This window comes from Calliopsis andreniformis, chromosome 6, assembly GCF_051401765.1.
Source record: "Calliopsis andreniformis isolate RMS-2024a chromosome 6, iyCalAndr_principal, whole genome shotgun sequence".
In the NCBI taxonomy this organism is placed as follows: Eukaryota; Metazoa; Arthropoda; class Insecta; order Hymenoptera; family Andrenidae; genus Calliopsis; species Calliopsis andreniformis.
Genome location: NC_135067.1, coordinates 23,482,309 through 23,509,269, shown reverse-complemented (window position 1 = coordinate 23,509,269; position 26,961 = coordinate 23,482,309). Strand labels below are relative to the sequence as shown.

Genomic DNA, 26,961 nt, shown 5'->3' with positions numbered 1-26,961 from the left:
CTGATTTCCAGTTCGCGTTTGTTGCCCGTGAAGGATGCCTTCTGCCAACCCTAAACTAGAAAAACAGGCCTCTACGGAGACCTTAGAACCTTTACGCCAAGTGATTGTCGTTATCGAACATAAGATACGAAATCTTGAAAAGCGTAAGGTGAGTATTTGAACGATACGTACGTAAATAACAGTGAGAAAACTATCTGTCAGTTGATGGCTTTCACGATGCGATCCGCCATGATCGGATACGCCATGTGCTCGCACGCTTTAGAATTCCATAGTATCTAATTGTTACACTCACACGGATTAACGTGTTCGATGCGATATTTCGTTGTCCATACTATTTTCGTTAAGATCAATTTGTAGGAAACTTCTTTGTTCTTTATTCATTTCGAATGTCTGAATTTGCCATCGTCTACCTCGTGTCATGGCGGTATCTTCTAAAGATGCACAATACTACGCGACACGTTTTCAGCCGTTACCGGCTAAATCATTTTTTATTGTAATATCTCTTGCTCGTTGAGACCTAACTCAAGCATAAGTGAAATCTTATGTGCATAATTTGTATTCCGATATATCGTTGAATATCTTTTTAGTATTCAAGCGAATGCACTGTTCTCCGATCCTATCGCATGAGATAGCCCTTTTAGACGTACACGCAAAATGAAGTGAAGTAGATATTTCTAACAAATCGTTACGTATTAATTCATGCGAATAGTATTTATAATAACATATTATTACAACATCTGTACGCGTATGCAAAATTCTTTTGCACACATATGCACGCACGCATGCACACATGCACACACATGTACTCATGCATGCATGCATGCATGCAATACGTACAACATACAAACATACTTACGTTTACGTATATGTACGGATGCATGTACACGAAATGTATAAGAAATATAAACAATATGTACATATACACGTATTTATATATCGCTATATTGAAATACGACTTACCTACTCTAATTGAACGCATGCTAAAAATATTTCAACGAAATTAACTATACATATTGTATTTAGGTGAAGTTAGAGTCGTACAGAGATTTACAGAATAATGGAAGAGAATTAAATGCGGATCAAAAATCAGCAGTGGCTAAATACGATGAAGTATTACAAACACTGGACATTACACGGGAGCTACAGAAGCAAATTGTTGGCATTGCGCATGATGCGGTTAAACAACAGAAAAAATTGGCAAGAAAAGAAGCTATGGAGAGAATGCAACAAGATATTGCAAAGGTAAATTTAGAATTGAGTTTCGCGATATGAAGGGACGTAGAAGCCTCTGTGTTTTCTGAATGTTTTCTGCGCGTAGGTAAGGGAGGTCCTCCTCATTCAAGATGTATTGATGAACATGGGAACAGAATCTGTTAGGGAAGATTTCCTTGCTGGAAAAAACGGTGCTGTGAAACTGTCGGAAGAAGATTTGAAGTACTTGGATAGTTTGTACAATGAAGTAATGATGAAACATCATCGCGAAGAAGGTGAACCAACTTTTCTTCAACAAGTGCAAAAAGTAGCGGAGCATTATGTGGCCATCGTTGATGGAAAGCAACGGGAAGTTGTTGGCACAACTTACAATAAATTGAAGGAAATTATCAATTCTATTAACCAATGCGGCTATTTCGAACAAGTTCATGAAACTGAAGCTGCAATAGAAGAAGTAAGTTTTGATATATATGTAAGATGTATCTTTCTTTCTTTTTTTGTGAAAAATGAAACACGTCGTATTAAATTTTCTTTCATAGGTTACAGAGGCAGTTGCGGAAGCTCAAATATTAGAAACTTCTGCGCAAGAACAAGTCAACGAAGAATACAACAGTACCGACAGACACATTCCACCCGAGTCTATGATACCTATTCCCAATTTTCCAGTGCAAGTTGCTCCACTCCCCGTTGTTTCTGGCACTACCCCAGTGTCTGGTCCAATTCCTGTAGTAGCACAACCTATTCCACCGCATCCAGCGGCAGCACCTGTCGAAACATCGTACTATACAAATGCTACAGGCTTTGTTCACCAACCGCAACCGCAGCAACCGCCACAACCGCAGCCGCAGCAACAACAACAACAACAACAGCAGCAGCAACAATCTCAACAATCTCAACAACCGCAGCAACAGCCTCCACAAGCCCCTAGAATTAACGATGTTATAGGCACGCCGAATTTCTTTTTTCTTCAAGAATCTGAACTCGATTCGCCAGATGTCACGTCACAAACACCTATCGTTTCTCACATTCCTGCTACTGTAAACGCACCTATACCTTCGCAAACGTTCACGAACCAAAATTTTGCAAATACACCAGTAGTGGCACAACAGGTGATATATCCGCATCAACCACCACAAGATATGTCCCACATTCCTGGATTTGCTAATCCTAATCCACCTCCACCTATTCCAATGCCACCTTCTCATCAACAACCAAACATGCAGTATAGTCCACAACATCCAACAAATTTTCAACAACAGCCACAACAACAAGTTCCTTCGCAACAGATATCGCAACAAGCACAAGTGCAAACATTTGAACATCAACAAGAGAATCAGCAGCCACCTGTGGAGGTATGTTTTAACGCGATATTTCATATATATTGTTTTAATTCGTGTCGTAATAATTACGATATCGAAATCCTTTAGGAAAAAACTGAAGAGAATCAAGACGAAGTAGCACCGCCGGAACCAGAATTAGAACAACCAAATGAATCTGTGGACTGGTGTCAGATGACTGAAACTAATGATTGGAATCAGACAGATCAATCGCAACAACCTGTCCAAGATTCTCAACAATCGCAACAACAACAAACGCCTCAACAAACTTGGGGTGATCAACAGCGCAGTGGATACAGAGGAGGCAGAGGTGGTAGAAGGAGTAATTCTAATGGATACAATGGAAAAGGCAGGGGCGGTGGTTATCAACAGAATGGTCGTGGTGGACAAGGTGAGCGAAAGAAACAGAAAAAATAATTTAATTATGATTTTATTACCGATTAGTAATGTATGTATTGATTACGATCATGATAGTATAATCGTTCTTTACTTCCTCAGGAACGTATTATCGTAACGATAGTAATTATCCAAATGGTTATCAGCAACGTTCTTGGGGAAACAATGAAGGAAATAGCGGATACAATCCTGGTTATAAACGAGGCCTTGGCGGACCGAGAGGTGGTCCACGAGGTGAGCGTGGCATGGATAGAGGCGGTCGAGGACAGTTTCGCGGTCAAAGGGGAGGAAATCGAGGCGGTTACACGCCACGTAGTAAGCCCCATACGCAACAGTAATAAAAATGCGATAGAGCAATGCACAGTGAAACGTTTATAATAACGCTGTAAGATCGTAATTCAATTGTCTATTTATGAAAAAACCTAAGTCGTAGCTTTAGAATGAGCAAAGACTTGGGATAAATTTTACACAAGATCGTGAACGTATGTTTTAATATATAAAGTAGAGAGAGTACGTTTAATGCGTTTCAAATTGTTGTTCGATAGTTTTGCGAAATATCTGCAAAAGAAGCGTTAACATTGTGTCCGTGTGCGTTACGTGTAAAGTAACTAACACTGAAAGAAAAGAACTGCTGATATTACGTAGTTTTGCATTTAAAAACGTTGCATTTAATTGTCTCGATGTGTAAAAGAAAGAGAAAATTGAGAAATGCAGTGGGAGAAATGCATCCGATATATTTTCCTGCGGCTTAGGATATTTCTTAAATAAGACATTGAATGAGCAAAATTTTTGCATTTCAATTTGGTATCTGCGATTATCAGGAAAAGATCCTATTAATATTAACGAGAAGATTATGCAGACATGATATTGTGATATAAGAAGAGGTAAACCAAATTTAGAAGTGTGAACCCACCATGCAAGTATTATTGTGTTGTGACAGAAGGCAGTTTTCACAGGGCAACAACAGCTGATCAACAAAGATTAGAGATACAATTTTATTATAAAAAAATACAAAAAAAATGGGAACTCATAACAAGCATTTCACGTAAAGACACAAGAATGTATTTAAAAAATAATGTTAAAAAACGATTACACGAATAGATGATCTGCACGACCATCTCTTTGTCTTGCGGCGCATCGTTCTAGAGAATTTTTTAAGATACCAGAAAAAAGAGAGGATACAGTGAGCAATGCCTTCTAGTGCTGTATATCCTAACTTCATATTCCATTTTTGGTGTATGAATTTGTGAAACGTTTAGAGAAAGTTGAAGTTATTGAGATTTAGTAGTTGGGAAAGATCGAAGGTTCACGCGTCGCGTGAATCTTTAACAAAGTTTTTCATGAAACGCGTTTCATGATTCGTCACGTTACGAATTACATCGCTCCCTCTTCCGTTTTTTTCTGTGTAATTCCAAAATTCTTCACGGTCGCCCCCCGTTCACAACTGGCCAAGTAAAAGAGATTGCAGTGCAATGTCAAGTTTATAAAGCAACATTACCTGATTTTTTTTATCGCAAAATATATATATGATTATTTTTAAACGAAAAGAAGCGATAGTGCAGAGCATTAGCATATAAGTCGAGTGTATAATTAATGATTAGAGCAAGAGAAGAAGGTGTGTTTGAATAGTGCTTTACTAACAAAAGCTATGTTCAAACTGCCGTACAATGATGAGGAGTATCGCATTGTATTTCGTTTGTACATTTGTGTTTAATCACCTCCATCTCTACAGTTATGTTCAAATATCCTATGAATACCTATGTATCTTCCAAATAAAGATCTAATTCAACCCTGCTAATTATTCTACTTGTCGTTGGCGCGTTGTATTCATTCACACAAGAAACGTAACGCTTTACTCTCCAGTTTGTTTGCGAATAAAGTATCGAATTAATTAATTAATTAATTAATTAATTAATAATTGGCTATGAGTTATTTATATTGCCGTTTTTCTTTATTTTCATCACACTGGTAAATGTTTCATTTGCTCTTGATAGAAATACTTTTAAATTTCACATTTTCAAGATGGTGCCATATCCGCCGTTATATTTCTATTTCTTTCTCTCTCTCTTTCTTAATCAATAACTTCCGTGTAAGAAAGAGATAGATTCGTCGAAGCTCCGTATATGTACAGTACGTACAGTAGCTCTGTTGATTGTAGCAGTCAAAATTTATTTTAAATTAAACGCACTTTGAGACAGTACTTTGGTGCACATGGTCGAATTCGTATAGAAACCTTAATTTTTCTAAAAAAACTTGTGTATACGGTACAGTACGTCTAATACCAGACAACTGCGACTGAAAAGTAGACATAACATTTCTATCGATACGAACTGATGGAAGGAAGTACAGGCGCATCCAATCGACCAATTTATACTTTCTTTTCCATTTCGAAATTCATTTGTATCAAATTATTCACCCTCAAACTGTATACATTATTATTATTACAATCAGCAAATAAGCAAGTTTGTATACATCTATAACAATAACTACCATTAGGTTAAGCGTATCGTATTTACCGAATGCGTACGTACGTAAATGTATGTACATACTCATTTGCGCAAACATACTTTTCATAATTTTTAATGTTTCGTTTACTTCGTTAGAACAATGATAAAAACTGCCTGTGATCCCACTATTGAGAGACATTTTAAAGGCCACAATAATGATATCACAAGCTTGTGTTTTCATCCTGAAAATATTCAACTCGTATCGAGTAGTTTGGATAAGACTATAATGCTATGGAATCTTAAGGAATCTGCGAGGGCTTTCAGATTTTTGGGTCATAAGGATGCTATTAACGATGTAGCTTATGCTCCATCTGGGGAAGTTCTAGCTAGTGCTTCCAGAGACAGATCCGTCAGAATTTGGGTACCCAAAGTTACAGGTCAGTGTTTAGATTTCAAAGCGCATTCAGGAGCTGTTAGATCTGTACAGTTTAGCCCTGATGGAGAGAAGGTACTAGCATTTTAAATAAAACTGCAATTGATTGATAAATTTGAAAAATTTACATAAAACTTTGATGTACAGTTGCTTACTGCATCAGATGACAAAAGCATTAAGTTGTGGGCTGTCTGTCAAAGAAGATTTCTCATGTCGTTTGTATGCCACACGAGTTGGGTTAGATGTGCTAGATTTTCTTTAGATGGCAGGCTCGTTGTGTCTTGCAGCGACGATAAAACAATAAAATTGTGGGATGTTACGAGTAGACAATGCATCAAAACTTTCAACGATGTGAAAGGTTTGAGATATTTTTGTATAATTTATGAATTTTAAAATGATAATTAAATGCTTTGAAATACAACATACATATGTATATATCTTGTTACATGCACAATTTTGTTAGCTTATAACGCGTACGTGGAATTTCATCCAAGTGGTTTTGTCATTGGATCTGCGAATATGGCTGGTTGCGCAAAGTTGTATGATTTGCGTACTGCTTCGTTGTACCAACATTATGCGATTCATAAAGATTCTGTAAATATGATAAAATTTCACCCGAATGGAAACTTTATGTTAACTGCTTCTGATGATTCCACAATGAAGGTAAATGAATTATCTCTGTTTATATTTTTATATTAATTAATTTCTACTGAATGTATTAGAGATTAAAAAATAGGTTTTAGATTTGTTAGAAGGACGTCCAATTTATACACTTAAAGGACATGCAAGTGGCACTAGTGTTACATCGATAACATTCTCTCATAATGGAGAGTTTTTTGCATCTGGTGGAGCAGACTGTCAATTATTAATGTGGAAAACCAATTTTGATAAAGATGATATTGCTCGTAAGATACCTCGACAATTAATTTCATCTACTAAAGAACTGAATATTACAGACAAAAAATTACATAAAATTAAGAATATATGCAAAAAAGGGGAGGAAGAAAATGAAGAAAAAGATAATGACGACGACGACGACGACGACGACGACTGCAACCACAACGACGATAACGACAACGACGACAACGACAACGACAACGACGACAACGACAACGACAACGACAACAACGTTGATGATGATAAAAAAAAAGAAAGAAAAAGAGAGAAAGGAAAGGTAATACCCATCGTCAAATACGATATACCGACAGAATTTGTTTCCGTTATAATATTCTATCATTTTATTTATCGCATAACAAATTTTAGCACGAACTGATCTTACAGAACGATAGCAGAAATCATTGTAAAGTACCTGATTCTGTAATTTTTAAAGGGAACATTGAACCAAGTATAATTAATGTTAAGAGTCAAAAACTTTTTGAGAAAGGTCGTATTCGAAACATGTCGAATACAAAATTCTCTGTATGTTCGAATAATATAATGGATGCGCTTAACAAACAAGTACAATCATTACGCGACGCTGTCGCTGTTTTAGAGCAGCGTTTAACAGTATTGGAAGAAGAATTGAGAAAATAGATCATGTATCAAGTACAACTTGTTATTTATACTTAAAATAGAAGTAATACTTTTTTAATTATTATGTTTGTGAAAAATGTGAAATAAATAAAAAAAACTTCTGTAATTAATTTCTTGGTTTTGTATTACGAAAATATTAGAATCTCAAATACACAAAAATATTGCGTATTACAGTAATCTTACTTAAAGAAAATGTTAATTTCTCAAAATAGCTTTTTTACATTTATTTCTTAATTCCTAAAAATTTGCACTCTTTCCCAGTTTTCTTAATAACTTGTAGTACCTCTTCAGAAGAAAGCGAGGATGTTACAAATACTTTCTTTCCTTCCAAATCTATCTGTATCTGATCGACACCTATAAATGAAATTATGTGAAATTATATCCCATTTTATACATGTTTGATAAAATTGTATACAGTGATATGATATCAAGATTTTCAATTAATTTTAGTATGTTTAATACTTCATGTTTCTAATCTTTTACAGTCAAAGTTAAATAATGAAAAGTTAAAGAATACATTTATTTATTTATTTAATGAAATGAAACGCAAACTTAATTGTTAAACTTTTATTACTAATTATCATAAATTTATACAGGAGATGTTGTAATAGTCCCTACCTTTCTTTTTATTAAGTACATTTGTTATAGAATTGGCACATCCTTCGCATGTCATTTCCACATTGAATTCGTACACCTTAAATTTATTTTATTTAGTTAATATTTCATCGTTCCATTATATTGAGAATATTACCTGAGATCCCATACCGATAGCTTTGTATGTATATATTTAACAGGATGACGTGGCACGTTGCAAGCTATGCTGTATGTATGTATGTTGTATATATGTACTTATGAGCTTATAACTTATATGTACTTATATGACAAATGTAAGAAGAAGACTTTTACTTGAATCCCGTGAATTGATACCTGTAGTTCTGACGTTTCGAATGATTGTGACTGTTACTTTGTTTTAACTACATATGTACATACACAAAATGGAGGCTATGAAATTTGAACGAAAAATCGCGATTACTAATATGTATATATTTGTTATCGTACTTCGGTTGCGATTACATATTTTCTGTCATCGTTTATGAAAAATTTATCGGTATTTCTATAACCTTTAAAAATCTGTCTTTATGAGGTCATTAAAATTGCATTTATAAATGGTGTCGAAGCAAGTTCAAATACCGTATACGCATATGTACATATGTAAGTACTATGTACGTACTACGCGTAGGAATTGCGTAGTTATACGTTATCAACTATGAACCAACACGATTAACCTAATACAATTTTAATTTTTGTAACGTAATCTGAGAATTTATAAAAGAAATCTCAACCATTGCGCTCTTTGGAATTGAAGAAAATTTTAAACATGCTTATAAATCTCTAATGACGGAAGCTTTTTATGTAATACATCATAATTGAAATAATTATTCTTTTTTTATTCAGAATATTTAAATTCTTAAATATCTCTCTCACTTATTCTGACTATAATGTTCGCAAATGTGAAGTAAAAATAAGATCTCAGTGAACTTGTTCTAAAGAAAAGATGTTTTTCAAGCGAAAGAAAAGTGAAAAATAGTGTTGAATTTTTCGTCTTCCCACATTTTCCCCGATGATCAAATTTTCTTTCAGCAAACACCGGCTCAAGTAGCGTTCGTTCACACAGTAGAGTGGCAATACTAGCGATATTACACTTAATGCTTTTATACGTACCTGCTTTTACCGCCATATTATGAATAAATGTTTTAATTGCCGAGAGAGATGTCAGGTATTTCGTTTTTTTTTTGTTTTTTTTTAATGAGATTCTAAGTATACCATAGAGTTTTATTTTTCATTCCTCAGTTTAAAATCCAAGACTCGTCAAGAGTTCGAGTTTACTAACTTCACCGACTTTAACGATTGGGTTTCAGACATATTGTACGTATGCACCTCCCAAAGCCACCGATCGTAAATGCGGAGGGTGCAAAACAAACCAATGATTTTTCGCAAAGTCGGTATTTCAGTTTACATACGTGATATGAAATCCTATGCAAAGATAGGTTACGGATAAGTCTGTCCATCCTCTACCTACTCCCGTCGGTAGATAACATATTCGTTTACATATATTTTATAGTCAATAATTGCAATACGCTAAAAATGTTATTATGCCTACGAATCTAAACTGTTCAAGGGTTCGATTTTCCACTTTATACGTACGCTATTTTATACTTTACACGTGCAAAAAATTTGAATGATTTTTCACGTGGTTCGCGTTTCATGAAGTTCAACCATGAAATGTTAATTGTTTTTTCGCAATGCTAAAACTTATGGAAATAATTTTACCCAAATAATAGTTTTATGTTTCATCAACGTTTTATCACAATATCTGAAGAATCTGTTTGTACAATCAAACATCGATGCATCTTCATATTTATAATCTAGTTCTGCATATTTAGTTATATTCCTACATTAGATAGAATATATTTTCACGTACTATTTAATATATTTTGTGGCTCCATACATTGTAAAACATAGTTCTTCTATTTTAAGATAATATAGAACTATATACTTACTGTGTTTTAACATTATTTGAAACGTGATATTAGAACCGAATTGTTTGTAATGAACTTTTATAAAGATGAGTAGCAAGATCGATGATTGTATGCTATACGAAAACTTGTTTAGTACTTCTCAATTTTGAATTCTTGAAAGAAATTTTAACTTCAAACGACATATTAGCCCTCATTGCTGTATAATAGTTTGTAATTAATATAAAAGAATGTCCTGCGATAAATTTACAAGTATTTTTATACATATGTTACCTTATGTAAGTACACACACTTAAGCGACTTAATTAAGATAGTGAATTATTCTTTATAATCAGAAAATATTTTCCCAATCGTTTCTCTGGAACATACTTATGGTCCAAATGATTACGAATCTCGAGCTTTTCGGGTATTCGTATAATACTACAAAGTAAGTATGTTTAAATTTTGTTTCTACTATAATAAGTTGTGCATTCATTTTAAATACATTTTAAAGAAATACGGTTTTCTGAAGATTCTTTTCCCAAGATTAGGAGAGTTGAAAGTGTAATTGAAATGCGAAAATATATTGTTTATATGTGTGTAAGTAGAATGATACATTTCCGAGTAGCTGCTGTCTCGGACGACAGTAACAGAACTAACTCAAGCGATGTCTTTTTCCTCAGAATTAACGGATAGGGAAAGTATTTAATCTAATGGACTAACTAGATTATAGCCTGACGGTAGAGTATTATGAATCCATCGTCAAAGGAAACTGTACGTGTTTTGAATGGCTCTACCGCTAGATGACGATGAACTTTGTTGTTCCGCAATGTTGTTTTGTTGTTCCAGTCTTTCGAGTGATTCTATGCGTGTTCTTATAGAACCTCCATATGTGCGTACCTGTATTATTAAGAAATAAGTAATTATTTGTGACAAATTTATGCAAGTTAAAGTATTTGAAATTTTTCTTAAATTTTCTGGATTATAAAATATGGAGCGAGTGTAACGTATGGACTGGTTTTCATTCTGTTTCGAATTATTTAAGAGTATTTAATAAATAGAAAACAAAAAAATAATGAAGATAGTATTCGCAAGTAGAGAAAACCAGAAATTTTAAGAATGTTTTATGTATAAAAGCGAGCTCCTTGTCCCACGGTCATACTTGTTCAGCATCATATTGTTTCTCGTAATGTTCACAAAATTCTTCAACTTTAAGAGTTGTCACACATTTGACATGAGGCATCTTAAATTTTTGATAAGTTCTTACCACCGCCTTAGTTATTACGAATTACATGTGTAATATCGCTTGATTGCATTCTATGTATCGGAAGTTTCCACATTCGGATTTAGAAAATACGTAAGCTCGATTCTGAAGTTACCGGAATACATATATTATTATCGAGATCTGATAAAGTGGTGAGACGAAACCAAAGACGAAAACAGCTATTTTCTATAAATTAATAAAGGATAATCGGAAGTACGTAAGAATGATGTAAATTTATTTCAAGATGGAAAAACATGAATTACAATCTCCGAGGCTGAATTATTAACGGAAACTTAATATTTAAACGTGTTCTACCTGATTACTATTCGAAAAAATTGCATTACTTATTAAAGAAACAATACAAGTGTTTGTGCAAATGCATAATTTATTAATTAATTTCTATTTAACATTGGCGATGAATGAAAAAGGTATTAATCGTGTATAAGTGACGCATCGTTACGTATAGATTAATTCGCGTTTTAAAGAAAAAAGTTTTTATATCTAGGAAATAATCCGAATATGGATCTACATGAACTACTAAGGAATGAATAAAAACCATTGTAAATGGATATCAATTTAGTATGTATCTACGTTATTATATTTCCAGCCGCACGAAAAATGGGTGCATCACTTTAGTTGGTTATTTACTCACTGTCTGTAGATTAGATTTCAGACTGTGGGTGTTGGCCACTCGCGTTCAGTCAAGAGGAGTTAGACTTCCACTGTCGACTCTTACTTCTCTGGGCTCTGGGGCTGCTGGAGGTCTTCTTTCTTGCAATTGTTGTTGATTTGTTCCAGATAAGTTATGATGTCCCGATCGTGTGACATGATTTGCCACAACGAATTCTGTCAAGGTTACATCTGCAGTTCCACCAGACTCAAGAGGTATGGCATTTTGACGAAAATGTTCAAGCATATCGTATATAGCAGGAAAGCAAAGATGTTGAACACGACAGTGGCCTTGATCATTTAACGTCATACGTAAATGCTGCGATAAAAGTTTTGAAACAGGAATGATCTTGTAAGACTTTAGTACAGCTTAATAGTAACTGAGTGCGAAAATAATTTTACCTTTGCTCTGCCTTGAAAATTGAAGGTTAATACGAATTCTCCTTTCCTCGTTTCGCTTTGACGAACAAGAAACACACCGTGACCATTAGCTGCGCTATGTAAGACGAGTTGTGCTGCATCCGATCTAGGGAGTGTTCCATGAAACCACGGATATTCTCTTAAACTGCTAGATAAATCTGTTTCGCCATCGTTTGCGGTCACTATAAAAATGTAAAATTTTATCCAATTTACAAATGCTTTATTCACAGTCTGAATGTCTTGTTACGAACAAACGCGTCTTGCTTACTCTGTTCGATGTCTTGTTGAGACGAGCATAATTCCAAATTACTGTTACTTCTTGTACGAAGTCTTGGAGGTATTTCTGGCGGATTGTTCGATGTCTCTTCTCCATGTTCGAGTATGGCAGATCGAGAACTCTTACTCGCAGAATTAGCTCTCAATCTATCCCCTTCGTTACTAATAGCTACTGAACCATGCCCTAACGAGTTTCCAGTAGCATCTGTTCCAGAATTGGGATTAATAGAATTTTGTTGTACTGTGCGCATACAATATTTAATAGTAGCTAACCATGATCTCATATCATTCGAATCATGAGCTTCTATTACAAATTCCATATTCTGCGTTTTTAGCACAAATGTATTTTCATGATCAGGCATTTCCAATGCGGTCGTTTCTCTAGCTTCTGTTATTGCGGAACAAAATACACCGCTACGTGGTTTCACCGCTTTTGGAGGGGAATAAAATTCTAACATGTATCCACCGATCGCTTTTATCAAAGCGAGCCGAGATTTTTCCCATTTTTGAGTTCCATCAATATTTTCTCCCATCAAGGAATTAACGATACCTTCTTTCCTGCATTCCACCACAATCTTTGAGAGTTTAGCTTTCGAATGTTTATCTCTACGATGTTCACTGTGGGATAATTCCACCTCGTCGCTTTGCTGTTTATGAAAGAAACTTTTACCCTTTTTGAGCCCTTTGAAGGAAAGACGACGGAAAAATGGTTTATGAGCTGGCTTTGGAGAAATGGCATCTCCATCGTGTTCAGAATAATCGCTAAATTCTTCGTGAGACGAGGCACGAATAGGAGCAGTACTGTTACGACTTACAATATCTCTGTCATTGATCGTTGTACGTCTTGTATCATATAAAGAAGGTGATCTGCAAAATATGATAAACAGAATAATTCGTAAGATCGTGTACTTCACTTTCGTTTAGCATTCATCTGCATGCATATGTACTTGATCTTTTTATAAAGAATGACAATTATTTAGAAAACGAATAGGAAGTTTAAAAATAAAAAGAATATAGTAGAAGCTTGAAAGAAAAAGAAAACGTATTTCATAGGATTCCAGCAGACCTGACTGTGCGACGTAAGTATTCACTTTCGAAGTGTTCACAGAAACTCTCAACGAATTTTCTTAAGAAATCACGATGAGAGAAATTTGATCTGGCGCTTTCGGGTAAATTTAAACTGACATAAGTACAAAACGCTTTGGCGAAATCTGAAGCCGAAGCGCGGGCGTGTCTCTCACAAAATTCTATCCAGCCAGGTGCAGCTTCAGGCGACACGGCAACCGCCGGCGCCGTTGTTGACGTAGCCGTCGTCGTCACTGTTGCTGCTACTACCGTTGTTGTCGTCGTCGCGGTTGCCGTCGTTGTCGTAGTTGTTGATATTATTATACTCGTTGGTGCCGCCGCGGTTATAGTATAAACACTCATTACCGGCGTCTGGCTCACGAAGGGGGCTAAGGACCTCCCCCTGCTACTACACGCTCACCGTGAAATTTACACACAACTGCGGAATTCTATATACGGAAAGCATATAGCCGCGTATATAGACTCACGACGGGAACAACAGGACCTGTATGCACCGGACTTCGTCATTGAATGAAAACGAGATAGCGTTGGAGCAGGTATTGCTTTATCTATCTTTCTGTTAGTGCTGCACTGGTTACCAACATACATATGTATTTATGATCGAACGATAGAACGCACTCCTTTTTTAAGAAGAAACAGACAGATGTTCCATATTTTCGAAATGATCAGCCTTTCTTTCTTACTTCTACTTGACCGAATTTGTTCGATAACGAATGATTGACGGAAACCGATTAATGATTATTTTAGAGAATTTACGAATAGACGATGGGTTTTGGCTTTAACTTTCTACCGATGCGGTTAACAGAACGAAAATTCGAATAATATTTCTATTATTTTTTTTTTTTAATTTCACGTGATACATATATAATCCCTTTTCGTGAAAATATTTTTATCGACATTACGAAATGTGGAAACTCTCTTCAGTCAACAGCGATGAAGATAGTAGCGCGATCTATCTAACGTATACAGCATAAATGCATTCGGCGACCGCAGTGAAAATGTACTCAAACGGTACCGCGTTGTCGTCGTTGCGTCAAGGGAGTGTGTGTATGTATATGACATACGTACCGATGTATGTGTGGATTTGAAAAATGAAATGTAAAGGAATTTGATGTTTTTCATTTGTTACCTATAAATCTTATTATTAGACCACTGGAGTGTGTCATGAACTTCGTAAAGCTGGGGTCACACGAGCGGTTTTTTAACGGACGGTCGTATGTCTTTCTTTATTTTCCCAATTGAGAATAACAAAGAGACAGACATACTTACCTACTACGTACAATCGTCCGTCAAAAAACAGCTCGTGTCACCCTAGCGTAAAGTTTGTTTTTCTACGCATATGTAAGTACCTACTTGTACCTGAACATCGTATCTTGTTCCAAAAAAATAAAAATCATGCTTTTATGATATATGCGTGCATACGCAACATGCGTTTAAACTAGAAGTAGAAACCGAATTTGAAAATGCATTATTTTTTACCACTTATTCTTTTCTTTTGTTTTAGATGCGACGTGTAAGTATACGCATGACATACATACACATGCATACATGAAGATGATTTTACGCGTGCAGTACAACAAGGGTGTTGGTATATGAAATAAATAAAACTTTTAAGTACAAAGTAACGACTAATATAATCTACGCATTGTGTTAATTTTATTTTTTGTAAAACTGTGTATCTATAGGAAGATGATGAACACGATAAGTATATCATTTGTAGTTGTACACATACAGTGTTCATTAAATATTGGATAATACAATTCTTAGTTAATCAATTTTGAAAATTGCATTTCTTTTTTAAATCGTATTTTATTTTTTAATTGTACTTATTCATGGTTGTTTCACTCAGTTTGTGTATAAAATGTCGTAAACTGGTTTTGGAAGATAATCGCTGCACATTGCCTGTATCCTCTCCTTACGCGAAACTGGCATATACCTTCTCATTGGGAAAGTTTTTGTAACACCATCGATTAAAGCTCTGATTACGGATGTTAAATCTGCTTCTGGACCTTGCGTATACTTTTCAAGAGCCAACATTTCTTTTTCAAATAATTCTTGTCCATATTCTTTACGCGTTTGAGGATCTAATTGTGTCCACATTTCTCTAGCTTGTTCTAATAATGAACAGTTATCTTTCAACCATGCATTTCCAGATACATATTCGCCAGTTTCGACAATAACCACATCTACTCCCCACCGCCTCATTTCTAATCTAAGACAGGCTCCCCAAGCTTCAACTGCAGCCTAGCGAATATATGTGAAGTATTTTTTATAATTCAATTTAATCGTAAAGAATGTTTCTAACGTTAGAGAAATATATTACCTTAACCGCGCAGTAAATGCCTCTGACTGGACTTGGTATACGAGCTAGAAGACTGCTAACTAATACAACACGACCTTTTGATCTTCTAATTAAAGGTAAGAATACCTTTAAAAAAAGAAAATCATTGTATCGATGTGATTTCTTGAAGTCATTATATATTATTGTACAATTACCTGAGTCAATCGAGCAAGACCGATGAAGTTAATGTCTGTGCTACGTTTCAATATAGTAGGAGGTACCCATTCGCATTCTCCTAAAGTCACCCAAGCAGTGGCATGTACTAATGCCCATAAACCTAATGTGAAACATATGCGAAAAAGACACAATATATTAAAAAAAAGGGCTTAGTAGTCGAGTACACAGAGCGATTAATTAATTAGTTTAAGCGTTCTGTGAAGTAAGTACGTGATTCTCAACCTGGTGTTCCATCTGGCAAATTTTCGTTCACGTAAAGGAACGTTGAGTGAATATCGTGTTCACTGGTAATATCCAACTGTAGTACGTGTAGTCTGCCGGAAGACTCTTGTTTTAATTTTTGCATCGACTCTTCATTTTCCATTTTATTACCAAACCCAGCGAAAACAGTGAATCCCTTCAACATGAATGTAAAAATATGATATAAATTGATAGATTTATACATCGTAGGAATAATAATATACAGTTTGTCTTACCAATTCATCTAATTGCTTACTCAAAGTATATCCGACTCTTGAATCGCAGCCTGTTACGAGAATTGCTTTTCCTGCAGCAGTCACCTGTACCATTTATACATACTTTCATATGTTTATATTCATACTTAATTGCCAAACGAAAGATATTGCGAAGTAACAGTTAAGCTTGTAATAGAATTGTATTTAATTTCGCATCAAAGCACTTTGAATAACATACCTTTAGATTATGGTAGAATAGTGTAGCTCCTATGGATATAATTAATAATAGAAGGAAAAGCACGAAACTAGATGTTTGCGATATACCCAGCACGTTTAAAACAGTTGCTAAAATGACTGCAATTGCATGAGAGAATGCAATTGGGAGAAGACATCTTTCTGCTAATTCCCATGTTTGACTATCATCTGGTTCTTTATTTCCACTCGACAGAGGCATTTCTGACATAACTTTATCGATATTTTAAATGAATTTTTCATTCATTCCATTCGAATGGAACTTATAACTCGGCTAAGGGCCCTAACTGGCCTAACTCTGAGCTAACTTTAAATTTAAAACGGTATCCAGTCTCAGTGATCTAAATTTAACTACAGTACTGTGTCTGAGATTCACAGATCCTAGTAAAATGTATATCTGATCTTGAAAGCAATTAAATACATTTCGATAAGTTATCTTGTACTTTGCATTTTTTTTTTAACTAAAGTTCTTTTCGTATAAATATTATTCATTGCATATTTGCGTAAACATTACAATGCAAATGTGCTGTGTTACGTATATGGATGAACATTCATATAGGAACTACTTTTACAAATGAATAACAAGAAGAAAAGATACAGCATTATTGTAAGAATGAGTTCAATTTCATTTTCCCTTTTTTTAGAAAAGCGACAAGAAATAAGTATAGGGGCTGTCAAAATTGTCGGCACGCGCGCGTGTGTGGCACGCGCGCGCACACATTTTTTTATTTCATACATGGTTTCAGGTATGGATGTGTACGTAGACCTAGGTACGATTTTTATTTCAAAATTGTAGCTATGATACGCATATATGGTGGTAGGATAATTTGTTAAACTGTTCTCTCTCTCTGTCTGTCTCTGTCTGTCTGTTCTGCTGTTTGTCTGCTCTCTCTCTCTCTCTCTCTCTCTCTCTCTCTCTCTCTCTCTTTCTTTCTTTCTTTCTTTCTCTTTGATACAATATAGAAATAGAAGACAGGAAATCTTGATGTTAATAAAAGATAAGTGCGACTGGATGAGTAGGATAACCAAGTTTTCTACACATTAACGTTTAAATATGCAAGATTATCGTTGTGAACATTAGCATCTGGCAAATGTAAACACTTTGTCCGACGGTAACGAAAAAGAAGAGTCGAGTGGGGTAGGTTATTGATTTCTGTGTGGGTGCCATGTTGAGAGAGCGAATAGCACGAAAGATATCTTTCGGTCGCGTCGTGGTGGCATACGCAGTAGCCTACAGAGAATATAAATAGGAGGGGTAGTTGCACCATTGACCCAGTGTTGAGTTGACACACGGTCAGTTCAGTCACTTCAACGCGTAAATCGTCTAACAAGATTTTTCAGTTTTTTTTATCCGCCTGAATGAATTGTTAATGGTCGTATTTAATACCTAGTCCTCGTAAGAACCAAATATCCAATGCAATCCAGAACACTGCCCTTTCTTATTTACGTTTCAATCACACTATTTTGTACCCAAGTCGTCGTTAGTGTTTTAAATCTTGCTGCGAACATTTTTGTAATAGAAATTGAATAAAAGTTATCAGTGTTTTTTTTTTTTTGATAAGGGAAAGGAAACATTTGTTAAACACTTGTGGGAATGCAAATCTCGTGTTGCGATTTAATTTGAAAATAAATGGTAACATCGATAAACCAATGTGCAACGATAATCAGACCCTAATAGCGGTCAATTCTTTTCAAGGACTTAAACTTCTCGCAATACAAAGTGAATAAGTTTGACCGACGTTCAGTTACGTTAGAAAATTATCATCGGATTTCTTGGTGAACGCTCATCGGTCCATTTTCGTTTGTTTATCATTTTTAAAGCGAAATGTCAGAAACGACAGGCATATCGCAAGGTTTGGGTAACCCTTACAAGATCGTCGATCACGCCAGAGAGAAACGGAAGGGAATTACTGCTTCTTCGCTGAAAGAATTGATTAACATTGCAAGAAGTCGCTTATCTTTGCCTTCGGATGCAAAACTCACGATTGTTTTGGAACAAGATGGTAAGAAAGTAGTTTTGTAAGTAACAAAATACACGTTATTTCGCATGATTAGATATCCAGTTGTTTCTTTTAATTATATTTTAGCTGTATCCCGAGACTGTGTTAACCTTGGAATGGCACATCCTTTTTTCGAAGTGCCACACACGGTACACTGGGTCTTTCAAGTTTAGCGTGATTTTCACACGTTTTGAATACGTAAAAAATTGTGTAAAAATTCACTAAAATACTTTCAAGTGTACAGTTTAAGAATATAAATTTCAAATGTTAAACAAAAATTAAAAAACATTTTTATTTGCGATTACTTTGCAGTACAGTAACAGAAATCGGTATTTTGCTGGGGTCATGAAAAAACCTAGTGTGCCATTCCAATGCGATACAACAACAACAGAACGATCTGTTGTATGTATGTACATACTCACGGTATACAATGTACATATATACGTATATTTGTAACCATAGGTACTGAAGTAGACGACGAAGAATATTTTGCCACATTAGAAAGAAATACTAGTTTAATGGTTCTACATGGTGATCAAAAATGGGTGGCAGCAGGGAGCGGTAAAACTGCTTCCCGTTACATTGTCGTAGATGATATTGATAACATAGAAAGCGGATCGAGAAGCGATGAACTTAGAAGGCGTCGGCCACCGATAGAACCGTTAGTGTCATCATTGCATGGTGATCCTTCGCATATATCGTTACTCGGCGGAAATGATCTGGAATTGCTCAGCGATATGGACCCGGACAGCTTAGCCGACATAGTGCCTGACAGGTGCGCAATTAATTTTGAAAATTTACTTGTTTTATGATTACGCAAGTATTCATTTTATTCATTAACCGCTTTAGAATTTTCTTGGAGCAATTGAAGGAAGCATCGGGTAGATTTTTGGCTGAGAAACGACAAGCACAGGAGTCAATGGCTCTTCTTCAGATGTATGCGAGCGGTGGAGAGATGGAACGAGCGTAGGCCATGTGGGGGGTGGGCGCCCTCACATTGGCTAACATGTATCGAGTGCGACGTCGCATATTTTATAAAGGTCGCCAGTTACAACAAACGTTAATTCTTTTCTGGAATTGAGCCCATCTTTTACCGTCATATTATATTCGTAACAACCGAGTGAAGCAGTTTGCGTCGTTGAAGAAAGTCTCGAAGTTCGGCATAGAATTGCAAAGGACAGAATGGAAAATGAAACATTTGTAGGAACTATAGACGAGTTCCTATTGTTGATGAATTGTGAAAAGTTATTTCTAAACCATAAGTATCTATTGAGTACAGGAATATTTAAATTTATTAACAAAAGACAGAGTACCATGAAAGTTGATGCTTATCCGTACAATAAGTTCGTACTACGATGATAATAAGTAGTTGCGTAACTTCCGTTAATAGTGCATTATTTTCTAGCGTTCTTTTCTACTTCACGCAAGTCAGTGGCACACTGATACTATTCATTTTGTAGAATATGGTACAAGGAATTATTTTATTCCAAAATGAGGTCTTACGTACATATATGTAAGATGAAGTTTGCACTTTTAAGAAACAATTTAGCCACTAAATAATCTGAATGTATTGCATAAACAAAAATTAAACAAATAGAAAACGCAGTGTCAAAGAAACTAATTCCGTCACGATGTTGTCATATCAATATTAGCAGAAGGACGGCATGTTTGGTTTCATGAACTTTTGTATGTAGATATGTTGTACCAAGCTTTAGTTCAATGAAGATCGATGAAATGTTTAAGACTGAATTTATAGAGAAAGAATGCATCCTCATTATGATCACCAATTCATTGTACACTAAATTTAGCATTGTAATAGGAGAAAAAACAATATCAGCCCTTTGATACCAAAGTTATGCATTTGATAAGAAAAAAATAAACTGAAGAAAAAGAAGAAAATGCGTAGATGTTTCTGAAGAAATTATGCACATGCAAAATAAATCGTTACTTCGGAATAAGGTTTTCGTGATTAGATCTTTACTTATAGGAAAATGTTAACTCCTTAATAATCCAAACTATTCTAAACTATCGCTCGACGTTTATATAGTGATGGTTAATATAAATGTTAAATACAATAAATTTGAAGCATAAGTTTATTCTTTGCGGAAACACTTTAAACAGAATATCGTGACATTCTTTGATATATACTTTAATATCTGTGTATTATAAAATAATATTTGCATTTATCGTTATTAAAATACACTCAACCCTCTTACAATGCGGAACGAATATTAACCGTGTCATAGGAGAGTTGATTGTATTCAAAATGCTGCAACGATCAACATAAATGTGTTTGATAATACGGCAGTAACTGAATTTGTTCCGACTATCTAACTTCTTTTACGGTCTTTCTTTATAATGCACCAAAAGATGTAATATTTTATTGAAATTACTACGATGTGCTAGGAAACAGTAAACGCATTTAATAGAACTGCCAATGGAAGGGAGAGGAACTGATGCTCAATGATATTCTATCCGCCAACTTCTTTAGACACTGTTTTCTTTACTATTTTCTAAACATTTGACATGTTGATATTAAAATGACATCGTTATTATCGCCTATCATTATCATCATCGTTTTATGTATTCCAATAGCTACTTTATGTAATCGTACACGTTCACATAATTTAGAATTTAACAGAATGTAGAAAATCAGCATCTATGAACTGATGTAACGCATTCGAGGTTTCCTTTGTTCGATTGCAGGCGGTACGTAATTGGCAGACAGCCTCTTGGAGAATAAGTTCGCTTCGTAGTAATTGTCGATTGACTCCTGATAAGTCTTGAACCGCAGTGCCGATTATTCCCTCTGTCATTTGCATAAGATCTTTGTCCAAGGTTTCGTTGCAATCATCTATGCAATTGTCAGATGTGTCAATTCTGATATTAGATATTATGTATTTTCTAAGCAAATTAATATTGCATATTGTTTACGCGATACCTATAAAATACTCAAAATACAGAGGATGCTTTTGAATGATTAAAATATTAGGTAAAAGAAAATGAGCTGCAGCGATAGAAACTTATATTGTTCGAACAGTTATGTTACCTTCAATTTTTTTCCATCAGAATTATTAGATTACTACTTTAGCAATAATTATGCATATTGTACTATTATAGCATTAATAAAACAATGTTACAAAGAAGAATACTTTTTTAACGTTTCGAAAGCAAAAATTTGAACTTACATAATTTTTTATGGAGTAAACTGTTGTATTTTATGGAACATTTTTTTGATTTCGTTATTTTGATTTCTGTGTAAGGCATGCAAGCTATAGCATCAATCGCTCCACTGACGCTGCTCAAACTTGTTCCATCTAATGAGAAGAAAAATTAATTACGAAGAAAGCTGTTGTTCCATGTTCCAAAAATATTTTCCGATACTATGTAAATTAGCTTGCAAGGAAAATTTTACCATCGTCAGATTCAGGTGCTTCGCCAGAAATGATAGTACCACAATGATTAGGGTTTCGCATAGAAGGAAATCCAGTACCCTGTGCAAAGGAAGATATTCTTTTCACACGGTTTCTCGTAATCAAGTGAAAATTAAAAGAAATCGATAAATGACGTACAGTGACGATGTTGGTAGTGTCATCATCAGATTCTGGTGCTTCACCAGAGACTACAACAGCTTTCAAATCCATATCGGAGCAGTAAATTGTATAGAATATACTAACGAAACGGTTCGTATCTCTTTCGTAAAGTCATATATCGAAATCTGTGTTTCTGTTAGAGATCACTTCTTATAAAAATTGACAATGCAATATAAAATTATTACAAACAAATATGCATAACCTATATTTTTTAATTTTGTAATATTCTTTTAAAATCAACAATCAATCAAGTTGCTTTCTTAGTATGTGTATCGTGCTATATTATATTATATTACATTATTCGTATCTATCACATCAATAACGATATTAGCTGCACGAAAAGAGTGAAAATATTCTTCCCGCTCATTATTCACCGTTGATCAACCATTCTAACCACAATCTTGTTTTGAATCAGAAAATAACAACGTACCACTTAAGTGTGTCAATTGTTCTAATATTCCTTTCATTTTTTTATAGTCTACATTCTTGATACAAGTATCAATTGCAGGGTATTGTTGGTTGCGCAATATTTATTACGAAAAGAAAGTTTATTTTCATTTTTTTCCCAATGCGATTACAGATAATTACAGTTACCGTTCGAAGAAGATTTAAACTATTTAGTTAAATGTTTGCATCGTACTTCAAATCAACCACGCAGAATGTCTAACTCCTCAGGGGTAACATGCATTCTTAATTCTTTTTCCCGTATCACATCTTGAACTTGTGTAAGAAGTTGAGGCGCAACTTCCGCTGCATCTATATAAATACTTCTGGCCCAAGGACATTGTTCGACACTTTCGTGGTACACTTCTTCACCTTTCTTTTCGCACAAATTATATTCTCTAACGAAAAGCATGAACAATCTCCATAATAACGGACAACATTTAGTCGTTGTTATTCTGTAAAATGACAATATCTTTAACATGTACGACTGACGTAACGAATCTAACACAATTAATGTGAGACATACTTCGCGAGTCTTTGATGAAAATGCAATAATTTGTTTATTGCCGCATTCATACCGTCAAAATCCTCGAGTTCTCTTAGAAAACGAATACGTTTACGATTTGCTAGACATATAGCAATTGCTCTCCACAGTTCAACTTTTTTCTTTTGACTATTACATTTCCAAATTGGTAACTCACTCTGTTACACCAACAATCAATCGTTAAAACTTATACGCTACAATTTGAACATTACTTTCATTTGTAGTATTAGTATCTTTACCTCTACGCATGCAAATACAGAAAGGGCATAAAAGTTATTCGGATACGAATACAACATATCGTCTAATACCCTCATTAATATTCCGTTTTCACGAGTTTGTCTGCAATGTAACTCTAAAAGTACGATTTGACTTTCGTATAACATTTCCTAAAATAAACATACCTCGTTACGATACGTTAAACTGATTAAACGGCTAATAATAACTTTAGTTTCAAACATACGAAAGTATAAATAAAGTACCTGTATACGGGGACACCCTTTATAATGATTTATACAACTCGTAAACATGCCCACTATTACATCAGTACTGGAATTTCGTATATACAAAAGGTATGCATAACATGCAATTGTATCGCACTTTAAATTTGGTAAGAAATACGTGTCCGTTTCATCTTCGCAAGGAGCTTCCTGCAAAAAGCTTTTCACACAATTTTCCAAATACTTTTCGACGAGTAGCAATTGATTTTCATTTTCTCCAGGCACCATTCGTTTAATAACATTCATTAGTCGCAGCTTATTTGTGTCTTTATATGTGTCAGAATTAAGTAATGTCTCGATAAATGTTCGATATAAGCTGAGAAGTGCTGCTTTTTCTTCAGAATTAGAAACTGCAGATGGATAGGCACCCTGAGATTGAATTGCTGTTTCTAAAATATTCACACAATTATCGAATCTTCCCATCTCTTTTTCTATCAACGCATATTCTTTGTAAAAATACAAATTGTTCCTATTTTCCTCCTTTTTTAGAAATTCTTTTAACATAGTTTTCAACTTCTTACCCCTGCAAGCATTCATGTACAGTAGAGAATCGCTTCAAATGATTAACTAAGAGAAATAATGCAAAAGATGACATACTTGGTGTCGTATTTTAAGGGGTCATCTTTATGAAGACAAATAAGCAGTCTTTCGTATCGTAACCACCAAATGTATATACTAGTACGTTGCAAAGAAGGTAAATTTTCGGCAATTGTAAGAAATACTTCACGTATAAACTCCAGGTACGATTCCTGGGCAGGATGAAATGTAAGATATTGAGGACCTGAGGTTAAACGCCCTTCAAGTATACCAGTTAATAATTCTTTCCTTTCATTATGACTAGTTATTTCGCCAACCATAGGATAAGCGAAAGGAAGCAATACTTCTGAAGTTTCTACGCCCCATTGAAATTCTTTGAGGGATAACATCTAAAAGTATACAACATTTTGTACGAAATGCAATATTAATATCTAATACATCGAAAAAAAAAATTTTGTTCGAAATTTCATGGATTTTGACGTACTTGTAATCCATAGTCTCGAGTAGGTAAGAGAGGTACTTTTAGTAAAAGTAAAGCATGAATAGCCATTCGAAAGTTTAAATTCCGTGAAAGTATTGGATGTACGAAATCTGCGACATCATCTGGTAAAATAAATCTTCGAGAATCACCAACTAATTCTAATTCGTCTCTACTGACGCTAATCCAATGACAGTTTTCTCTTAACGATTCTGTTCTTTGCCACAACTGATTCAGTGGCAATCTTGACATAAGTATTAATTCTTCCATTCCAACTGAAAGCCACATTAGAATTAATAATACAGTTATTCTTTTACTTGTGTTAATTTATAATAACCCTTACTTAATTTTTTTTCATCTATCGTTTTCCGGAAAGCTAAACTGTCCTTGTTTAGACTAAGATTCAAACTGAGATTTAAACGTATGGTTTCCCACATTTGTTCCCAAAGTCCAGTGTGTCTTAGAAATGTTAGACACCAATACAGCATCTCTATTCGCAATCAATTAAATATTAACATCTAAATTGATTTCGCAGAAAGTTAAGAACAATTTATAATTTACGACGTACGTAACAATCGTTCATCGTATATACGAGGATTTGTCCTAGCTTTATGTTTTAAGATACAGAAACATTTTGAATACAAATCTAAAACTTTTGGTACTGTACACATTGCTACCGAAGCTTGAACGGTCATGATAAATTCTTGCCACAAAACAATGTTTCCTGAATCTTTATTGACTAACGTTTCCAGTTGTTCCGAAAATTCATCTGCTGGTAAAAGTTCTCCCATGAATGATAATTTTAGCCTTAATAACTCTACAGACTCTGGATTTTTTTCTATAGCCTTCTCAACAATTGATAACTTTTTCACCGTTATTGCTCGGTGGACATCTTTTATAGTTTGATATTTTTGAAAATGTCCTAATGTGTTCTGCAAAAAAGAGTTTTTATTCGTATAAATAACATTAACAATTTGCAACGATTGATTATTCAAAATACCTGAAAGTCAATATATTCAAGCCATAATTTAATATTACTCGCGTCATTGGTTAATCTTTCATTATACTCTTTAGTCTTAATCGTTTGGTATTCTTCAAAGTTAGTATACCACTGAGAAAGGTATTTTTCTTCTTTGGACGAGTCTATAGTCGATTCTCTTCTAATAATGCTGTCCATGTCTTTTGCTTTCTCTATAAAGTCGATACTTTGTGTGTAATATCTTTCACAGATACTTTTGTTTGGTTGCTTGTATGAAACAAAACCAAGACAATAATTTTTAACGTCGTAATACGGTCTTACTCTGGAGCAAAGCGTCTTTACGGTATCGTTTCCTTTATCTCTATGTTTGTCTTCGAAATAAATATTGTCCACTTCTCGTTCATATCTTAAGTTTTTCTGTACTTCATGAGTATATTTACGTTTTCCTTTTTTTCTCTTTTTGGTATGTTTGGTACCTCTTTTCGTTTTTTCTTCCAGTGTAGATCTCTCGGTACTCACGGAAGTAGTATCATACAATATCTGTTTATTTAAACGAGGAATTTCAGTGACAGTTTCATCAGAATCTTCGGATGAGAAATCGACAAAATTGTTAGATGAAATCCGTTCTAGATGATAACTAGAGTTGTATAGCCAACCAACTGATTCATTTTCTACAATTGTAAAGTAACTTCGTTATAATAAAACTGATTGTACGATTGACTAAACGTTTTTTATATGTACGTAGAATGTTTTGTTGCTAACCTTTTGGAGAACTGTCTGGTTTACTAGAATCAGAAGATTTTTCTGTTTCCGTGGAATATGCCGGAAATAAAGACATGTTTCTATGTTATTGCTAAATTTTTAACAATCATAAATAAATAGTATACAACAAATACATTCTAGGATAATACGATGCAACATCATCAACTCTTGTCAATCTCGATAAGACTAAGACTGAGACTATCAACATCAACCATCTACTTCGAGCAGCGGCGCGCATGGTATATTCTTACAAGATGGCGCAAATAGGCGCAAATCAACACTCAAAGAGGGCCAAACCCTATACCGTGTACCG

General features: G+C 34.7%; 7 protein-coding genes across 26 annotated transcripts; 3 read left to right on the top strand and 4 right to left on the bottom strand.

Annotated features, from left to right (window-relative positions):
- The first annotated feature begins 13 nt into the window (after positions 1 to 13).
- Capr (caprin family member) lies at positions 14 to 4,743 on the top strand. The gene is made up of 6 exons (XM_076379722.1): positions 14 to 148; positions 1,024 to 1,242; positions 1,319 to 1,666; positions 1,752 to 2,564; positions 2,640 to 2,940; positions 3,048 to 4,743. The coding sequence occupies exons 1-6, from the start codon at positions 35 to 37 to the stop codon at positions 3,281 to 3,283; spliced, it is 2,031 nt and encodes a 676-aa protein (XP_076235837.1). The 5' UTR covers positions 14 to 34; the 3' UTR covers positions 3,284 to 4,743.
- A 316-nt stretch (positions 4,744 to 5,059) lies between these two features.
- Poc1 (Proteome of centrioles 1) lies at positions 5,060 to 7,358 on the top strand. 7 transcript variants are annotated; one of them, XM_076379734.1, is made up of 6 exons: positions 5,060 to 5,075; positions 5,549 to 5,900; positions 5,973 to 6,183; positions 6,289 to 6,488; positions 6,562 to 6,999; positions 7,089 to 7,358. In XM_076379734.1, exons 2-6 carry the CDS (start codon positions 5,553 to 5,555, stop codon positions 7,356 to 7,358), a joined length of 1,467 nt encoding a protein of 488 aa, XP_076235849.1. In that variant the 5' UTR covers positions 5,060 to 5,075; positions 5,549 to 5,552. The 7 variants fall into 7 exon arrangements, with proteins under 7 accessions (XP_076235849.1, XP_076235851.1, XP_076235850.1 ...); XM_076379736.1 differs by lacking the exon at positions 5,060 to 5,075 and adding an exon at positions 5,092 to 5,472 and having other exon boundaries at positions 7,156 to 7,324; XM_076379735.1 differs by lacking the exon at positions 5,060 to 5,075 and adding an exon at positions 5,094 to 5,472 and having other exon boundaries at positions 7,107 to 7,358.
- Positions 7,359 to 7,575: 217 nt separating this feature from the next.
- On the bottom strand, positions 7,576 to 9,099 carry Atox1 (Antioxidant 1 copper chaperone). 3 transcript variants are annotated; one of them, XM_076379746.1, is made up of 3 exons: positions 9,081 to 9,099; positions 7,977 to 8,052; positions 7,576 to 7,712 (listed from the first exon to the last, which is right to left on the bottom strand). In XM_076379746.1, exons 2-3 carry the CDS (start codon positions 8,029 to 8,031, stop codon positions 7,582 to 7,584), a joined length of 186 nt encoding a protein of 61 aa, XP_076235861.1. In that variant the 5' UTR covers positions 8,032 to 8,052; positions 9,081 to 9,099; the 3' UTR covers positions 7,576 to 7,581. The 3 variants fall into 3 exon arrangements, with proteins under 3 accessions (XP_076235861.1, XP_076235859.1, XP_076235860.1); XM_076379744.1 differs by lacking the exon at positions 9,081 to 9,099 and adding an exon at positions 8,110 to 8,289; XM_076379745.1 differs by lacking the exon at positions 9,081 to 9,099 and adding an exon at positions 8,124 to 8,289.
- A 323-nt stretch (positions 9,100 to 9,422) lies between these two features.
- Positions 9,423 to 14,051, bottom strand: Lnk (SH2B adapter-like protein Lnk). 2 transcript variants are annotated; one of them, XM_076379723.1, is made up of 5 exons: positions 13,570 to 14,051; positions 12,496 to 13,370; positions 12,210 to 12,409; positions 11,875 to 12,126; positions 9,423 to 10,774 (listed from the first exon to the last, which is right to left on the bottom strand). In XM_076379723.1, exons 1-5 carry the CDS (start codon positions 13,929 to 13,931, stop codon positions 10,637 to 10,639), a joined length of 1,827 nt encoding a protein of 608 aa, XP_076235838.1. In that variant the 5' UTR covers positions 13,932 to 14,051; the 3' UTR covers positions 9,423 to 10,636. The 2 variants fall into 2 exon arrangements, with proteins under 2 accessions (XP_076235838.1, XP_076235839.1); XM_076379724.1 differs by having other exon boundaries at positions 10,641 to 10,774; positions 11,791 to 12,126.
- Positions 14,052 to 15,204: 1,153 nt separating this feature from the next.
- Positions 15,205 to 17,151, bottom strand: LOC143180184 (D-beta-hydroxybutyrate dehydrogenase, mitochondrial). The gene is made up of 6 exons (XM_076379737.1): positions 16,801 to 17,151; positions 16,584 to 16,667; positions 16,330 to 16,504; positions 16,086 to 16,207; positions 15,913 to 16,017; positions 15,205 to 15,833 (listed from the first exon to the last, which is right to left on the bottom strand). Exons 1-6 carry the CDS (start codon positions 17,023 to 17,025, stop codon positions 15,435 to 15,437), a joined length of 1,110 nt encoding a protein of 369 aa, XP_076235852.1. The 5' UTR covers positions 17,026 to 17,151; the 3' UTR covers positions 15,205 to 15,434.
- A 625-nt stretch (positions 17,152 to 17,776) lies between these two features.
- LOC143180185 (DNA fragmentation factor subunit alpha) lies at positions 17,777 to 20,711 on the top strand. 4 transcript variants are annotated; one of them, XM_076379740.1, is made up of 4 exons: positions 17,777 to 17,952; positions 18,511 to 18,817; positions 19,277 to 19,589; positions 19,664 to 20,711. In XM_076379740.1, exons 2-4 carry the CDS (start codon positions 18,640 to 18,642, stop codon positions 19,782 to 19,784), a joined length of 612 nt encoding a protein of 203 aa, XP_076235855.1. In that variant the 5' UTR covers positions 17,777 to 17,952; positions 18,511 to 18,639; the 3' UTR covers positions 19,785 to 20,711. The 4 variants fall into 4 exon arrangements, with proteins under 4 accessions (XP_076235855.1, XP_076235853.1, XP_076235854.1 ...); XM_076379738.1 differs by lacking the exon at positions 17,777 to 17,952 and adding an exon at positions 17,983 to 18,447; XM_076379739.1 differs by lacking the exon at positions 17,777 to 17,952 and adding an exon at positions 17,983 to 18,447 and having other exon boundaries at positions 18,493 to 18,817.
- A 586-nt stretch (positions 20,712 to 21,297) lies between these two features.
- Positions 21,298 to 26,844, bottom strand: LOC143180177 (nuclear exosome regulator NRDE2-like). Of its 8 annotated transcripts, XR_013002085.1 has the most exons (12): positions 26,649 to 26,844; positions 25,908 to 26,557; positions 25,476 to 25,839; positions 25,251 to 25,397; positions 24,914 to 25,182; positions 24,490 to 24,818; positions 23,875 to 24,415; positions 23,635 to 23,781; positions 23,378 to 23,553; positions 23,048 to 23,306; positions 22,230 to 22,308; positions 22,071 to 22,131 (listed from the first exon to the last, which is right to left on the bottom strand). XR_013002085.1 is itself a non-coding variant. In XM_076379719.1 (11 exons), exons 1-11 carry the CDS (start codon positions 26,722 to 26,724, stop codon positions 21,442 to 21,444), a joined length of 2,889 nt encoding a protein of 962 aa, XP_076235834.1. In that variant the 5' UTR covers positions 26,725 to 26,841; the 3' UTR covers positions 21,298 to 21,441. The 8 variants fall into 8 exon arrangements, 5 of the variants coding, with proteins under 5 accessions (XP_076235834.1, XP_076235835.1, XP_076235833.1 ...); XM_076379719.1 differs by lacking the exons at positions 23,048 to 23,306; positions 23,378 to 23,553 and adding an exon at positions 21,298 to 21,668 and having other exon boundaries at positions 22,003 to 22,131; positions 23,704 to 23,781; positions 26,649 to 26,841; XM_076379720.1 differs by lacking the exons at positions 23,048 to 23,306; positions 23,378 to 23,553 and adding an exon at positions 21,615 to 21,755 and having other exon boundaries at positions 22,003 to 22,131; positions 23,704 to 23,781.
- Positions 26,845 to 26,961: the final 117 nt, after the last annotated feature.

Excerpts from the sequence above, each read along its gene's own strand:
- Capr (XM_076379722.1), top strand. The coding sequence starts at position 35 with ATGCCTTCTGCCAACCCTAAACTAGAAAAACAGGCCTCTACGGAGACC. Across the intron at positions 149-1,023 it reads GAAATCTTGAAAAGCGTAAG|GTGAAGTTAGAGTCGTACAG; the intron begins GTGAGTATTTGA and ends TATTGTATTTAG. Across the intron at positions 1,667-1,751 it reads CTGAAGCTGCAATAGAAGAA|GTTACAGAGGCAGTTGCGGA; the intron begins GTAAGTTTTGAT and ends TTTCTTTCATAG.
- Poc1 (XM_076379730.1), top strand. Across the intron at positions 6,489-6,561 it reads CTGATGATTCCACAATGAAG|GTTTTAGATTTGTTAGAAGG; the intron begins GTAAATGAATTA and ends ATTAAAAAATAG. Across the intron at positions 7,000-7,088 it reads GAAAAAGAGAGAAAGGAAAG|CACGAACTGATCTTACAGAA; the intron begins GTAATACCCATC and ends AACAAATTTTAG.
- Atox1 (XM_076379744.1), bottom strand. Across the intron at positions 7,713-7,976 it reads TGTACTTAATAAAAAGAAAG|GTGTCGATCAGATACAGATA; the intron begins GTAGGGACTATT and ends TTTCATTTATAG.
- Lnk (XM_076379723.1), bottom strand. The coding sequence starts at position 13,931 with ATGAGTGTTTATACTATAACCGCGGCGGCACCAACGAGTATAATAATA. Across the intron at positions 12,410-12,495 it reads TCAACAAGACATCGAACAGA|TGACCGCAAACGATGGCGAA; the intron begins GTAAGCAAGACG and ends ACATTTTTATAG. Across the intron at positions 12,127-12,209 it reads ATTTTCAAGGCAGAGCAAAG|CATTTACGTATGACGTTAAA; the intron begins GTAAAATTATTT and ends CTTTTATCGCAG.
- LOC143180184 (XM_076379737.1), bottom strand. The coding sequence starts at position 17,025 with ATGTCAGAAATGCCTCTGTCGAGTGGAAATAAAGAACCAGATGATAGT. Across the intron at positions 16,208-16,329 it reads TTTGCCAGATGGAACACCAG|GTTTATGGGCATTAGTACAT; the intron begins GTTGAGAATCAC and ends GTTTCACATTAG. Across the intron at positions 15,834-15,912 it reads GCATTTACTGCGCGGTTAAG|GCTGCAGTTGAAGCTTGGGG; the intron begins GTAATATATTTC and ends TATATTCGCTAG.
- LOC143180185 (XM_076379740.1), top strand. The coding sequence starts at position 18,640 with ATGTCAGAAACGACAGGCATATCGCAAGGTTTGGGTAACCCTTACAAG. Across the intron at positions 18,818-19,276 it reads GATTGTTTTGGAACAAGATG|GTACTGAAGTAGACGACGAA; the intron begins GTAAGAAAGTAG and ends TTGTAACCATAG. Across the intron at positions 19,590-19,663 it reads GCCGACATAGTGCCTGACAG|AATTTTCTTGGAGCAATTGA; the intron begins GTGCGCAATTAA and ends TAACCGCTTTAG.
- LOC143180177 (XM_076379718.1), bottom strand. The coding sequence starts at position 26,724 with ATGTCTTTATTTCCGGCATATTCCACGGAAACAGAAAAATCTTCTGAT. Across the intron at positions 26,558-26,648 it reads ACCAGACAGTTCTCCAAAAG|AAAATGAATCAGTTGGTTGG; the intron begins GTTAGCAACAAA and ends TTACAATTGTAG. Across the intron at positions 24,819-24,913 it reads CTCGAGACTATGGATTACAA|ATGTTATCCCTCAAAGAATT; the intron begins GTACGTCAAAAT and ends GTATACTTTTAG.